Source organism: Rhamphochromis sp. 'chilingali' (assembly GCF_963969265.1).
Source record: "Rhamphochromis sp. 'chilingali' genome assembly, chromosome: 3".
Taxonomy (NCBI): Eukaryota; Metazoa; Chordata; class Actinopteri; order Cichliformes; family Cichlidae; genus Rhamphochromis; species Rhamphochromis sp. 'chilingali'.
This window is the reverse complement of record NC_137931.1, coordinates 3,388,891-3,404,075: the sequence shown is the minus strand read 5'-3', so window position 1 is coordinate 3,404,075 and position 15,185 is coordinate 3,388,891. Positions and strand designations below refer to the sequence as shown.

Sequence of the window (15,185 nt, the reverse complement as noted above, 5' to 3'; positions counted from 1 at the left end):
TAAAAAACGTCAAACATAGACTCAGTCTGCCTTCACATTTGATATGAGGCCAGCACGTATAGTGGCCTCAGCAGGCTATTACTGAAATACACGTGCTATATCATAAACTATGATATAAACAGGGAGGTCCTATTAACATGTTTAGTTTTAAAGGACACCTTCCTGCCTTTAGTCTCATTCATGAGCAGTATTAGTTTTCTTCTAACATCCAGAAGTCTGCACGATGTGTTTCATAGTTTGTAACAAGCCTTTGACAGGTAAACATAACATGACCGAAAAAGAAAAAAAAAAGAAAAAAAAAGAGAGAGAGTGTTGACATAAGAAGAGAAAATTCTCTCAATTATGGAGACAGACAAATGGTTCATTTATGTTTGATGTGTGTTTATTCCTCCCTAAATATCGTCGGTGAAGTTCGCCATGCACGTCAGATTTTCCTGCGCATTTTTATACCTCTGCCAACAGAGAGAGAAAAAAAATCACATTCTAACAGACAGCTGGTGCTTAGAATACAGTTGAATAACTATTAAAAAACAGATGATATTTAGATGATAGTTCAGTCTAACACATGTGCCAGTGAACCATTAAACGTCTGTGAAACTATGCAGTTATGAAACGTAACTTTAACCTCAGCCAAACCGATTTGCTCAGTTGTAAATAAAACAGCGAAGTAAACGTGACCCGACAGACAGAACCTGAGTGAATGAAGTCCAGCGTTTAACCACTGAGAGCTAAAACTCAGCTGAGGTTTCAAAGCTGTGTGCCGGTGATTGGACATCAGCCGCTGATAAAGCTGTTCGCCTATAAAGTGCTCTGTAAGGAAACGAGCTCCAGCAGCTCTGCGCTCGGGGAAAACACTATATTTACTTATCTTGTGCAGAAAAATGCGCTGACATTGCGTTATATCGAGCACCGGCTGCCCAGTTAAACTGTGACTATCACCAGGTAACTAGGCGTGTTTCTTGAATTAGCAGCAGGTGTTAAACAGCTGACAGATGAGGAGGAGGATGCATGCAGGTAAACTGAGGGTCTGTTGAGCTGATCGCTGGTTTCGTGAGAAAAATGTCAGCTCGTTCTTTATGTTACAGAAGCACAGAGACACAAGACCAGGCGGAAAGAGACGATCGTTCGGTGAAAATGAGAATCTGCGAATGCAACATGTGGAACACGGAGAGTGGAATATGTAAACAAACCGGTTAACGTAACCCCCTCGGTGCACTCTGCATGCTAACTGTTAGCAGAGCTAGTGAAATCTCTGAAAACATCTGAGCACTTTTGCAAACATGTTCTATGTTGACAACCTGACCAGACATACGTCGCGACATTCGCGGCTAAAACACTGTTAAAAGTGTAGCTGGTGACAGAAAAACGGGGTATTTTAAAACTACACCACCACCATTGCTGCTTGTGATTTGATCTGCATTCTGGGATAACTGGCTGCCCCAAGTCTACACAAGCAATCGATTTTCTAGGATCGACCTGTTTTGACTTACTTTGCACGGCAACCAATCAAATGTTAGAGAAGCTGCATGGGCAGCGTTAACCCCGCCCCCTGAGTTTGATGGGTGAGGCTGACAGATCAAATTATTTCATGACGAGAGCCAGGCGTCAGGACTGCCAAAATGAAATAAATAAATATATCATTAAATAATTAATTAAATGTGTCAATAATTAATGAAATGTGTCAATAATTAATTAAAATGTGAAATACATAAATAATTAATTAAATGTGTCAATAATTAATTAATTACATGTGTCATAACTATTTATTTAATTAATTAATTCCAATTTTAATTAATTATTGCCACATTTAATTAATTATTTAATGGTGTATTTAATTAATTCATTATGGCAGTCCTGGCGTTCCATAGGCATCGCCTTAAGCCGCCTGTTGCAGTCATTTGGCACATTATAAGTCAAATTGAAGCACACGATCCCAAAGCACAACATCAACATTTATTTACATACAAAAATGAAAATTCTTTTTACAGAAAAGAATTGTAACTTCACAATATTGCATTAAGATGAGCAGACAGATTTTAATCTCAGCATCGTGCACACAGATTTTTCAGGACACTGGAAGAGTTCCTGCCGTGGATTTAGATGTTAGTGTTGTGTGGATGATCCCATTCTGTGATCTTTGTGTTACTAACACTGATGCTTTTACACTTTAGGACCCTCGAGACCTCTGCTGCTCAGCCGTCCTGATCGCTGCCTCCACTTTAACCAGAGGCTGTAACCTCTGATCATTTCACCTGCACCGACAGTAAAACTCTTCTCCAGAACCAAACGTGCCATAAACCCATCACAGCTTCATCATCAGCTCAGTCTCAGCAACATGCAGACGACCGAGCAGCAGAAACTCTGCAGGGAACGTCTGAAGTCTGTTCTTCAGTTTTCCCAGCTCACTGTTTATTGAACATGAGACAGAAAAATAACTTCACCTTTAATGTGAAACTTTTATCGCCTGTGACATGTTTGCAGGAAGTTTACATGCTGTGATTTAGTGTCACAGCCATAAATATCACACAAGGTAAAAACTACAAGTCCCAGCATCCTCTGTGTTTAGGGAGGAGCAGTGAAAGTGAAAGTGTTGATCCTCCGTTCAGAGCAGCAGGAGGAGGAAGGTGGAGCTGAGGCAGGCGAGTGTTAACATGAATATGTTTCTTCTTATGACATAAAATAATTCCACGCTGTTCGTGTCTGTGGGTGAAACGTGAGGCCGGTCGGCTCCTCTGAGCGCTGGTTTCCTGTAAGTAGAGAGGAAGTGAGTTTAGCTGAGAGAGCAGGAGGAGAGTGAGAGCTGTGCTGAGGCAGGTGAGTGTTAACACCGCTCTGACATTACTGTGTCTCTGTGGCGGGAACAACAGGCTCCGTCAGTGGAGGCAAAAATAATCAGACTTTGGTTTTTCAAAGGAAACTACTTTATGTTGGGAGAAGCCGCGCGCTCATTGGATAACGACTTGTCAATCTCAAGTTATTAGCCAATGAGCGCGCAGGTTCACAGTAAGACCCGCCCTTATCACGACGGGTTTTAAAACTAAAATGGCGACAGAAACTCTGTGAGTGGAGTTCAGGCTGACTTTATGTAAGTGCGACGTTTGAGCCACTTCCTGTTCTCAGTCCCGGCGTCCTGATCACCGAGGTTTCTGTTGCTCTGATGTCTGATATTGATTATATCGGTAAACAGGCTGTAGGCAGAAACATCAGGTCTGATCTGAAAATCCCTTCAGAAACAAACTTTAAGAGTTTTATGTCCGTGAGGCTGTAAAACTGTAACGTGTCCTGTGATCCATAAACACTCTGTGATGAATAATCTGAAGTCATTTTGAGCCTGACAGTAGTTTCCTGTCACAGAGCAGAAGCTGCAGGCAGTTTTTGGCACCTTTATATTTAATTTATTCCAAAATAAATCAATAAAGGTAGAAAAGAACTCTCAGTGACATTAAAAATCTATTTTTAAAGACAGATGTGACCAAGTGCAACAAATATAAGATGACATGTTTACAGATATTTGAAGTATTGATCATATGTATGTTACACCACTCCAGGACAACTTGGTGTAAACAGCAGAACCGAGTTTATTTGGGTACTTCAGAACCGTGGCTTTCACATACAGAGCCCAAAAATACACTCTTCTTCTTTTCCTTTTTCGAACATAGTTTTTTCTTTTTTCGTGACTGCCCCCTACTGGTGGAAAAACATGTAGCAGCCAAAAATCCAAACATATAGTTGAATAACACAAATACCAACAGATTTATGCAATGTTTTGGACATATTTTAGCTTTACACTTTACCAAGTGCTGTTCTTAACTTAAAGAGTACTGGTGCGAGTCTTGACAAGACATCAGCGCTCAAAACCCCTACAGGAAAACAGCTACTACACGAGTGGAAAAAGCTGTTTATCTCAGATGACGGGTTGCTGATACGAAAGACTGTGACTTACACTCAGATTGTGATTCCGGAATCGCACAAAGAACTGGTGTACAAACACCTTCACTGCGAAATGGGTCACTTGGGGGTGGACCGTGTGATGAATTTGGCAAGGAGTAGGTTTTATTGGCCGAATATGTACAAAGATATTGAGTTTTTCATCACACAGGTGTGCAAATGTAATATTCAGAAAAAACCTACAGTTCAGTGTAGGGCCCCCATGTGTCACGTGCCGGCTACTGCACCCTTTGAAATGGTTTCAATAGACTATGTCCATCTCGAAAAGAGCAGGGGAGGGTATGAGTATATTTTAGTGTTACAGGACAACTTCACCAAGTTTGCTCAAGCCTACCCTACACGCAACAAATCTGGCAAAACAGCAGCAGACAAAAATCCAAACATATAGTTGAATAACACAAATACCAACAGATTTATGCAATGTTTTGGACATATTTTAGCTTTACACTTTACCAAGTGCTACATGTAGAACACAGAGCAGGGGCCTGTTCTTCGTACCGCGCTAAGTGAGTTAGCTGGATGAGATTGTTGACGATTTCGCGTGATCCTGGATCGTTCGGTTCCCCGAAGCCCATCCGGGACTTGCTGTCATAGCAACAGATCCGTAAGCGTAAACCTGCTCGGGAGCAGGTTTACTTTATGTAAACAGGATTAGATCGCGGCCACGCAGGTATGCCCGCGTCATTCATACGAAAGCAACAGCGATATTCCACCACTGTTTCACCATAAATAAATAACATCAATGTAACTAAAGACAATGCAGCACCTGATCCATTTATTGATTTCACACAGGTCATTTCCTAAAAAAGGGAAATGTACTATTAACATTCTATTACATGTATGTGATTATTACAGATGTAATTCATATTTCAGAGTAGTAATTGTAAATTACTTCGTGTAATCAAGATGAGAGACCACGGCTATAAAAGCGAAGGTGGATTTGGGAAGTCTGTCGCAGCCATGTCCTGTCCGTATACGCGAGCCACCCATTGCGGAAGGTGCAAGATTGATAAGGAGAGTCCTCAGAATTCAGCGTATATTGCGGGACAGACAGGATCCTTTAGCTCAGCGCGACAGTGTGCTCATAGAGAGATATCGATTTTCCCGTGAGGGTATTATTTACTTAACCAACTTGTTGACAAGGGGGTGCAGGACCACCACCTGTCTTTTGTTGCTCTGCCCTTTTCTTGGTTGCTGTTATAAACAAACAGATTATTCCAGGGTCTCTTTCCAAGAGACTAAAAGCAATATAAGTGATAAATATTACCATTCTGTAGAATATTCTTATATTTCACTTTTACCTGTTCCCATGTTCTAGTGGGTCCTGTCGTGGCTCTAATGTGAAAGAGGATAAAATATAACATATTATAATATAATGTAATATAATATTGGATAATATAGTGTAATATAATAAATCTACCCTACCGCCTACTGGTGTTGGCCAGAGGGGCCGATGGCGCGATATGGCAGCCTGGCTTCTGTCAGTCTGCCCCAGGGCAGCTGTGGCTACAACTGTAGCTGCCTCCACCAGTGTGTGAATGTGAGAGTGACTGAATAGTGGCATTGTAAAGCGCTTTGGGTGCCTTGAAAAGCGCTATATCAATCCACTCCATTATTATTGTTATTATTAAATTACTTACGAGTTTAATTTGTCAGCAACTTTCTGCCAGCCCTCGCTCCTTGCTTTTGCAGCCTTTGCAGTGTTCCCTTGCGTTCTGATTAAACTCTGAAACTCCTGAAATCCCTCACTCAAGAGTTCTTGCTCTGCTGCCGAAAAATACCGAGCCGAGCGCGCTCCGTCGACATTTTCGCCGACCAATCAGAGGGTTGCCGATCAATGTTTCTACTATCGATGCGTAGCCCCTTTTACGACACCCAGTGATGTCACATTACTGCGTCCAGCTGTACTAATCGTCAACAGCAGGTGTGTTCGGGGAACCGGATTAGCGCGCTCACGGTTAGCGCGATGGTTTGGTCTTGGATGTTTCATTTGATCTTGGATGTAGTAAGCGACGTACGAAGCACAGGGCCCAGGTCCAATAACAGAGTCATGCTGCTCACAAACAGCAGTTTGGTTTCATGAGCTCACTTCCTGCAGTGATCCTCAGCTTCTCTCCAAAGGAGCCGTAACATGTGGGCTCCTCACCATGATGATGATCCCAAACACACTGAGTTCCTTCATCCACCTGATCATGTACTTATTAAATAATGTGATGGTTTTGGTGTTTTTTAAAGACTTTGAGCCTCTAAAATAACTGGTTTGGACTTTAGGGCCAAAGCTCCAACATTAGAAAGCCGTCAGTATGATGCTTCCAGTACAACAGCACCTCTGAGTGTGTGTGTTTACCTCTCAGACTAACTCCACCCTGACATCAAGAAGATGGAGGAAGAGGACGGAGCAGCATCTGCAGCATCCAGCTGTGTGTCTGTGAGGAGTGACTGGTCCAAAGACAGACCTCCATATTTCAGTCATGAACCTGCAGCAACAATGTTCTTCAATCATGGAGCTCAGCTGACCATGTAAGAGATCTGCTGACTCAGAGTTCAAAGGTTGTTTATATAAATGTTCTGCCAGTGACATCATAACTTAACCTAACACTGGTCTGTGTATGAAGTATCATTTAGTGGCAGTTGTTAAAGTTGTATAATGATGATGCTAGTTTGGGGTGTATTTTCCTGCTGATGCAAATGCATCTACTTTGCCCTTTGTCTGGTGCTTTGGACAAAGACGTCCAATGAAACTCAGAACAACACAGTTTGCACCACCAGCAGGCAGAGGAAGTGGCTGACATCCAGAAATCCTACCAGTGGCTGAACAAAGCTGGACTGAAAGACAGCACAGAGGCACTAATCATGGCAGCACAGGAACAAGCTCCGAGCACAAGACCCATAGAGCCCGGGGTCTACATGGCTCTTTTTGGGGGGGTTGTGTTGTATTAATAGTGACTTTGTTTCTTTGGACCTGACCAAAATCTTTTGTTTTTCAGTTCAGTTGCAACATTGACTAACACTAATGCAGGGGTCGGCAACCTGCGGCTCTTTAGTCCTTACAGTGCGGCTCCTCGTGGTTTGGGAAAATAAATTAGAAGTATTTAGCTGAAGTGTATTTTATTTATGTTCTTTTTTAACTTGTAGTTCTAAATTGGAAGATTATTGTGATATTGAAATATAAAAAGAAAATTATATTTTATTATTTTTTGATCGTTCAAATAAGCGTCACACTCGTGGAAGCCGGTGTACCCGCCGAAACGCCGTGCATTTATCGAGACTTTCAGCCCCAGGTAGGCCAATTATGGATCTTCGGATCCACATTATGTCAGCAGCTGTTCTCCACCGTGAACTATGTTAAAAACAAACACCGCTCACGCCTCACAGACGACAGCTTACAGTCCTGTAAAGATGAAAGTGACTTCGTACAGCCCCGACCTGCAGACGCTGTGCGCAGAGGTTCAGGAGCAGAAGTCCCGTTGTAAACATATCACGGCAGACCCGACGATGTTTGCATGAACTCGCTTTTCAGCTTCTCTTTATTGACCACTTTTCACACACGGTTGCTGTACGCACACAGCCGGCTGTAGCTTTGCAGCTCACAGCCCGACACACACCAACACAACAGCACAGACGTTAAGGCGGCGAGGCGTGATTGCGGGTGCCGCTCAGGTGCGTCCGCCTCCCCTGCAGCGGCGCTGCAGACCACGCCCCGCCACACACATTAACCAGGTAAAATACATATTTAGGCAGAATTTTGCAAATATCTATTTTTCATCTTTCAGCAGCATAGAGCTTTTTTTCCAATTATTTTTTAAAAGTCAGCTCAAGGCTCCAAAAGCCCAAAGGAGATATAAGGGTGGCGGCTCACAGCAGTTTTTGTTTGCTACATCATTTTAGTTCAGCTGGGTGTCTTTCCTTTTGGTTATATTTCTTTAAGAGTTCAAATGTGTTCATTACATAAATAACATGTAATTTTCTCTGTAGCACTTCATGGATTTCATAAGCAACACACCTTAGTTGTACACACAAAGCATAAAGGTAAAAAACAGTATATACAGTGTTATCTTCATTCTAGATGTCAAAAAGTATTTGTGGCTCCCAGTGTTTTCTTTTGCGTGGAAACTGGCTCCAAATGGCTCTTTGGGTCCTGAAGGTTGCTGACCCCTGACCTAATGGTATATTTTTTTTAGCTGGATCGTTCTATAAAAACATGAATCAAATCTGAGAAAAGTTTCCACCTGACCTGTTGAATGTTATTGACGCCAGAAGTTTGCCTTCATACTGTGTTTCTTGCATGCCTTTTGTGGTGTACTAATTGATGTGAAATGAATGCAATGTGGTTGTGTTTGCAGAGGTCAGAGGTCACAGTCTCCAGTATCCAGCTGTGTGTCTGTGAGGAGTGACTGGTCCAAAGACACACCTCCACACTTCAGTCATGAACCTGCAGCAACAATGTTCTTCAATCATGGAGCTCAGCTGACCATGTAAGAGAGCTGCTGACTCAGAGTTCAAAGGTTGTTTCTATAAATGTTCTACCAGTGACATCATAAATGATTCCTAATGGTGGTCCGGGTACGATAATGCTAGTATCAATCGTAGTTGTAATGCAATCCAAGGTAATGATTTCTTCTCTGTTGCTGTGAACGTCTCTGCAGCCGTCTGTACTCTAATCTGAGACAACTATTACTGACAGAAACCATCACATCATCCAGTTTGTGTGTTTGCAGCTGCTTAAAAGATTTTAAACAGAGATTAATCAGTAATTCATGTGATGTGTTTGTGTTTGCAGAGGTCAGAGGTCACAGTCTCCAGCATCCAGCTGTGTGTCTGTGAGGAGTGACTGGTCCAGAAACAAACCTCCAGACTTCAGTCATGAACCTGCAGCAACAATGTTCTTCAATCATGGAGCTCAGCTGACCATGTAAGAGAGCTGCTGACTCATTTACGGGTGTTTGAAATTCTGTGACCACTTTGTAATTTTAGTTTATATTTTAAAAGTGTTTTTATTTGTAGTTGCCTGTATTTTTATTACACTGTGTGTAACGTGGTGGTTTGTGCTGTTTGGGATTGTTTTGGTGAATTTGTGTCAGAACATCAGATAAATGATTTCATCACATTTTAAAAGAAAGTATCAGGATAATAATCTGAACTGAGTCATCAGAAATAGAAAGATGGTCTCAACAGGCCACTGAGCTGATCTCCAAAGAAATGCAGAAGATTGAAGAGTCCGAGGCTGTTTATTTGTCACAGGCATCGTCATACACGTACAACACAGTGAAATGTGCTGAGCTGCTCCTGTGACTGGACAAAACATTATAAACAATCATTAAATGAAATAATGAAACATTGTGCAGATGTAATGTTAAAGTGCTTTGTGCCACATTAGCACAGCATGTACTGACAGAGCAGTGCAAGCAGAACAAAGCAAATGAGCAAAGTGATGTAAACAGAGTAACTGAACAGAGTGAGCAGAGTAATATCAGCAGTAATGAAGCAGCAGGATCAGTGTAGCAGCGTGTGACGTCATAATGAATCAGGTATGATCTGAAATATGACAGTGAGACAAGAACATGATGTAAGGTCCTGTTGAAACCCTGATGGTGATGCTATGAGGGGAGCATGTTCTGATTTAGGACTTGGATGGTCTGAGGATAGAAGCTCCTCTCTGTTTGTGTCCTGATGGTGCAGAAGCTTCTGCCTGATTGTAGAAGGAGCTGAAGCCAGCATCATCCCAGAGGTGAAGCTCCTCTGTGTGCAGACCTGAGGTCAGATTCCTCCAGGCTGATGTTCAGGATCTACAGAAACGTGTGGTTGTAGTTATTGCTGCACTGTGTGCTGACAGCAGATACTCAGAACAAAGCGCTGCACACGTGTTCTTTACAAACATCTGTACATAGAAAATATGGATCATGGCAGTGAATGAACACGTTTCTGTCATTTGTTTCATTGGCTTCTTTTTTCTGCCTGTGTTCATGTGATTAATGTCTAACACATAAACAGGTTTGTAATCAAACATCACATCATCAGGGAGGCATCATGAAACAAAGTTACTGCTGGAGGCTGAACTCAATTTGGTGGCAATGTTCAAAAATATCACTCAGATCATTTCAAAGCTTTTAGTTCTTCTTCTTCACTTCTGTAAAATAATAGAAAGAAAATCAGAACCCAGAAGTTCACTTCCTGATGACTGAACTCTTTCAAAATAAAGCTGAAAGCTCTGAATGTGACACCGCTGCTCCACCACAGTTTTTAGAGGAGGTCAAAGGTCAGTTCAGAGTGATGGATCCCAAACTTCCAGTACATCCAGTGAAGGACATAATCAGCTCTGTGATGAAGGCTTTTACTGTGGAGTTTGTAGGCTGATCACTCTGTGTTTAATAAGACAGGCAGGAACAGCAAAGGAAACTTGGATTCTGAACTCAAACACAAGTTTCTCCACTTTGACTTTTCTCTGTGACCATCAGAGCTTCTGCACAGTGTCATCAAATCTGGATGTTTGTCACTGACAGTCAATGATTTTAGTGATAAAGAAATGTGTTCACAGAGGGAGGAAGAGGAAGAGGAGTGGTGTCTGTGAGGAGGAGCAGCTGTCCTGCTGTGCTTTGTGTCAGGACGTCCTGAAGGATCCAGTCTCTACCAGCTGTGGACACTGGTTCTGCAGACAGTGCATCTCCTCATACTGGGACCAGTCTGCTTCATCAGGAGACTGGTCCTGTCCCCAGTGTGGAGAAAGATCCAGAAGCAGAGCTGGACTGCAGACAGCCAGTCAGAGCAGCTGTGTACAAAGTAAGACTGAACATCTGTCTGCTGATGGACTCATTTCTGAAAACTGGACTTCTTGTTGTTGTTCAGACATTGAAGAGTTTTCTTTCTGTTTTTCTTTCTTTCAGCAGATGTTGGTCTGCAGGAGGTTTTAGATGAACATAAGATCAGTCTGAGGAGGAGATGTGAACGTGTGACTGAAGGAAGTGATGAAACAGGAAGTAGAACCCTCCTCAACAGGATCTACACTGAGCTCTACATCACAGAGGGACAGAGTGAAGAGGTTCATAGCCAACATGAGGTGAGGCAGCTGGAGACAGCTTCCAAGATGGACGCCCTCCATGACACTCCAATCAGGTGCCAGGACATCTTTAAAGCCTTACCTGACCAACAGAGACCCATCAGAGTGGTTCTGACCAACGGCGTGGCTGGTGTTGGAAAAACCTTCTCAGTGCAGAAGTTCACTCTGGACTGGGCAGAGGGCTTGGAGAACCAACATGTCAGTGTGGTGGTTCTGCTTTCATTCAGGGAGCTGAACCTGATCAGAGATGAGCAGTACAGTCTTCTGGAGCTGCTCCATGTTTTCCATCCAACACTACAGAAGGTCACAGCAGAGAAGCTGGCTGTCTCTCAGCTTTTGTTCATCTTTGACGGCCTGGATGAAAGCAGACTTTCATTGGATTTCACCAACAGGAAGCTGCTGTCTGATGTCACACAGAAGTCATCAGTCAGCCAGCTGCTGACAAACCTCATCCAGGGGAATCTGCTTCCCTCGGCTCTCGTCTGGATAACTTCCCGACCTGCAGCAGCCAATCAGATCCCTCCTACATGTGTTGACAGGCTAACAGAAGTACGAGGCTTCACTGACGCCCAGAAGGAGGAGTACTTCAGGAGGAGATTCAGTGATGAAGAGCTGTCCAGCAGAATCATCTCCCACATGAAGACATCCAGGAGCCTCCACATCATGTGTAGAATCCCAGTCTTCTGCTGGATCACTGCTACAGTTCTGGAGCACATGTTGACTACAGAGCAGAGAGGAGAGCTGCCCAAGACCCTGACTGACATGTACTCACACTTCCTGCTGGTTCAGACAAAGAGGAAGAAGAACAAGTACCACGAGGGACATGGGACGAGTCCACAGGAGCTGACGGAGGCTGACAGGGAAGTTCTTCTGAAGCTGGGGAGGCTGGCGTTTGAACATCTGGAGAAAGGAAACATCATGTTCTACCAAGAAGACCTGGAGCAGTGTGGTCTGGATGTGACAGAGGCCTCGGTGTACTCAGGAGTTTGTACAGAGATCTTCAAAAGAGAGTGTGTGATCTTCCAGAAACCAGTCTACTGCTTTGTTCATCTGAGCATCCAGGAGTTTCTGGCTGCAGTCTACATGTTCCACTGTTTCACCAACAGGAAGTCAGAGGTGCTGAAGGACTTCCTGGGAAAAAAATACAGAGAGTCATCTCTGGATGATTTCCTTAAACGAGCCATGGAGAAATCCCTCCAGAGTAAAAATGGTCGTCTGGACCTGTTTGTTCGCTTCCTTCATGGCCTCTGTCTGGAGTCCAACCAGAGACTCTTAGGAGGTCTGCTGGGTCAGACAGAGAACAGTCCAGAAACCATCCAGAGAGTCATCAAGAATCTAAAAGAAAGGAAGACAAAATCCTCTCCTGACAGAAGCATCAACATCTTCCACTGTCTGATGGAGATGAACGACCTCTCAGTACATCAGGAGATCCAAGAGTTCCTGAAGTCAGAGAACAAATCAAAGGAACTCTCTGAGATCCACTGCTCAGCTCTGGCCTTCATGCTGCAGATGTCAGAGGAGGTTCTGGATGAGTTGGACCTGAAGAAGTACAAAACATCAGTAGAGGGACGACTGAGACTGATTCCAGCTGTGAGGAACTGCAGAAAGGCTCGGTGAGTCCAGATGTGATCATTAATATTATCAGTTGGTGATAGTTTAGTTACTCAGTCATAAACTGCAATCATTTCTTATTTGAGGTCACAGTAGGGCTGCCACAAACGATTATTTTTGTGATTATTTGACTAATCAGATCAAAAATAAAACATACAGCTTATTGCACCAGCATGCATCTGCTGTTATATAACTATCATTAGCTTACAGCTTAGAGTTTTTAAGGTATGTGCTAACTAAAAATAAAGACCAGATGATAGTTTATTAAACTTTTAATGAAATTTGCAGATTGTAGCAACAAACAGAAAGGCCCCCAAAATGTGTGCCGAGTTCTTCAGTGTGATTTCTCCACGATGAAAGCTCACTGTGCTCCACATAGTTATGAAGATCTTGATTAACCACATTAGCTTCACATTAGTAACTTTGTCCTCGACAGCTCGGCCATCTTCAGAACCTGCCCAGAAATTTAACTGCACATGTGCACTGGCTCCAGACGTGGGGTTGTCCTGCATAGTCAGTGGTGTCAGTAGATCATTAAGTAAAATAATATGTAACTAGATTCCTTTGAAAGAGCAACCATGGACGACAAAGCTGGGCGGATTCTGCTCTAAGACACCAAATGAGCAAATGTTTGCTGACCTGTATCAGTGATCACCTTTTTGTTGGCCTGGTCCCCCAGTCCTCCCACTCCCCCCGGTCCTCGGTGGATGCTGTCACTTCCTCTGACACTGGCTCACCATTTATGTTGTGTCAAAAATCAAACGTGAAGATCTAATTTACTCTAAACTCTCTGACTGTTACTAATATAGTCATAAAATATGCAACAACCACTGGAGATGGAGATGAAGCTTCAACTTGCAGAAAATAGTTTATTAAAATCAGTTTGAATAAACCCAAGGCTCAGAGCAAAAGAGACAAAAGCGCCCCCAAGTGGTCAGACTGTAGACGAACAGAATAAACCCTATCAAAGACAAACACGCTGGAAGCATCTTTTCTAACACTCCAGTATTTATTAGCATTTATTATAAATTTATTGTGACTTTGAAGACGTTCAGTGTTTCCTTTGGTATAACGGAGGTCTGACTACAGTCCAGTAAACACACTGATTAGGATTATAGATTAAACTGCAGTAATACTTTCACAGTGTGCAGTGATGCACAGGTCCGAGTGGTTTTACACTGAAATTCTCAACAACAGGAAACTATAAGAATTTGTTACTCTAATAATAAACATAGAAGAAGAAAAACATTTTTCATTTAGAGTTGATGAATATAAATGAATTTGAACTTTACAAACCAATCAAAGACAAACTGATCCATGTGAGTTTATAACAATATTCAAAGGCTGCTGCTGGACACAGACAGGTAACATCATTTTGACTTGCTGTCACCTGGATCTGGAGTCATAAACACTGAAGCGCTGAACATTAATACAAGTCTGTTTCTGCCAACTAGTGATAAACCTGCAGACTAATGGCTCAGAAAGCTAAAACGAGCCAATCATTTCTGTGTTTAGTTCCCCTGAAATCAGATGTGATATCAGCAGCTCTGAGTTCATTCATCATTATTGTCCAGTGATGAGATTTCTGCTCCGTTTGGTGACAGTCAGCAGATTTTTCCTGAGTGTGGACGTGAACAGTCGTACCTGACAGCAGCAGGTAGCAAACAGAGATCGTCTTTCCAGCTGGAACTCTTCACTGAGCTGAGCTCATTCAAAATGTTCTGGATTCAAGACAGGAAACAGTCCACATGTGTGTCTTCACTCTGACTCTGGATCAGATCTCACTGACAGACTGTGGACATTATGGAAGCCTAAATGTGACACCATCTTCCTCCTTCATCTGCAGATTAAAGCCAAACAAAGATTCTCATTAAAAGTCTGCAGGTCTGAGAGAGACTCAATCGTTGTGTCATGTCAAACACAGTAAGAGGAGCTGAAGCACAGATGTGAAGAGCAGATGTTCATCAGATTATGACCTCACTCTGTTTTGTCTTCATATACATTCAGTCTGTGTTTATAATGCAGACTTTCTGCTTTTATAATAACACATTTTGTATTTTCTATGATCACAGACTGGCTGACTGTGGACTCTCAGGGACTCATTGTGAAGTTGTGGCCTCGGCTCTGAAGTCCATCCCCTCCCATTTGACAGAACTGGACATGAGTGAGAACAAGCTGCAGGATTCAGCAGTGAAGCTTCTGTGTGCTGGACTGGAGAGTCCAAACTGTCGACTGGAGACTCTGAGGTGAGTTCACTGACTGCAGCTGTTGTTGTTTTTCTATATTTCTGATCTTTGATATTTGAAACGTTCTTTAGTTCCTAAATGTTCAGGATGTGTCTGAAGACAAATGTGTCTTTGAGTGCTTTCAGAAATGTTGTGTCTTTCCAAACGACTGAACAACAGTTTTTCCTCTTGGCTCCAAATAGAAGTGACAGACTTGAGCAGGGTTCATTTAAAGGCTGACAGAAGTGGAGTGGTGATGGGGAGATGTTTGACAGGACAGCTTTTCAGCCTCCACAGGTTCATGTTGTGCTCCATCAGTCAGTGAAGATGAAGTCAGTACTGGTGAG

At 42.8% G+C, this 15,185-nt stretch overlaps 2 protein-coding genes across 2 annotated transcripts in view; both read left to right on the top strand.

Annotated features, from left to right (window-relative positions):
• LOC308394299 (uncharacterized protein) overlaps nucleotides 1-15,185 on the top strand; it is a 1,060,216-nt gene that overhangs the window by 1,029,784 nt on the left and 15,247 nt on the right. The window lies entirely within an intron of this gene.
• Nucleotides 2,044-14,658, top strand: LOC308394302 (protein NLRC3-like). Its single transcript, XM_080878559.1, has 7 exons — nucleotides 2,044-2,814; nucleotides 6,303-6,468; nucleotides 8,292-8,423; nucleotides 8,729-8,860; nucleotides 10,484-10,725; nucleotides 10,830-12,615; nucleotides 14,218-14,658. The coding sequence occupies exons 2-7, from the start codon at nucleotides 6,329-6,331 to the stop codon at nucleotides 14,378-14,380; spliced, it is 2,595 nt and encodes an 864-aa protein (XP_080734685.1). The 5' UTR covers nucleotides 2,044-2,814; nucleotides 6,303-6,328; the 3' UTR covers nucleotides 14,381-14,658.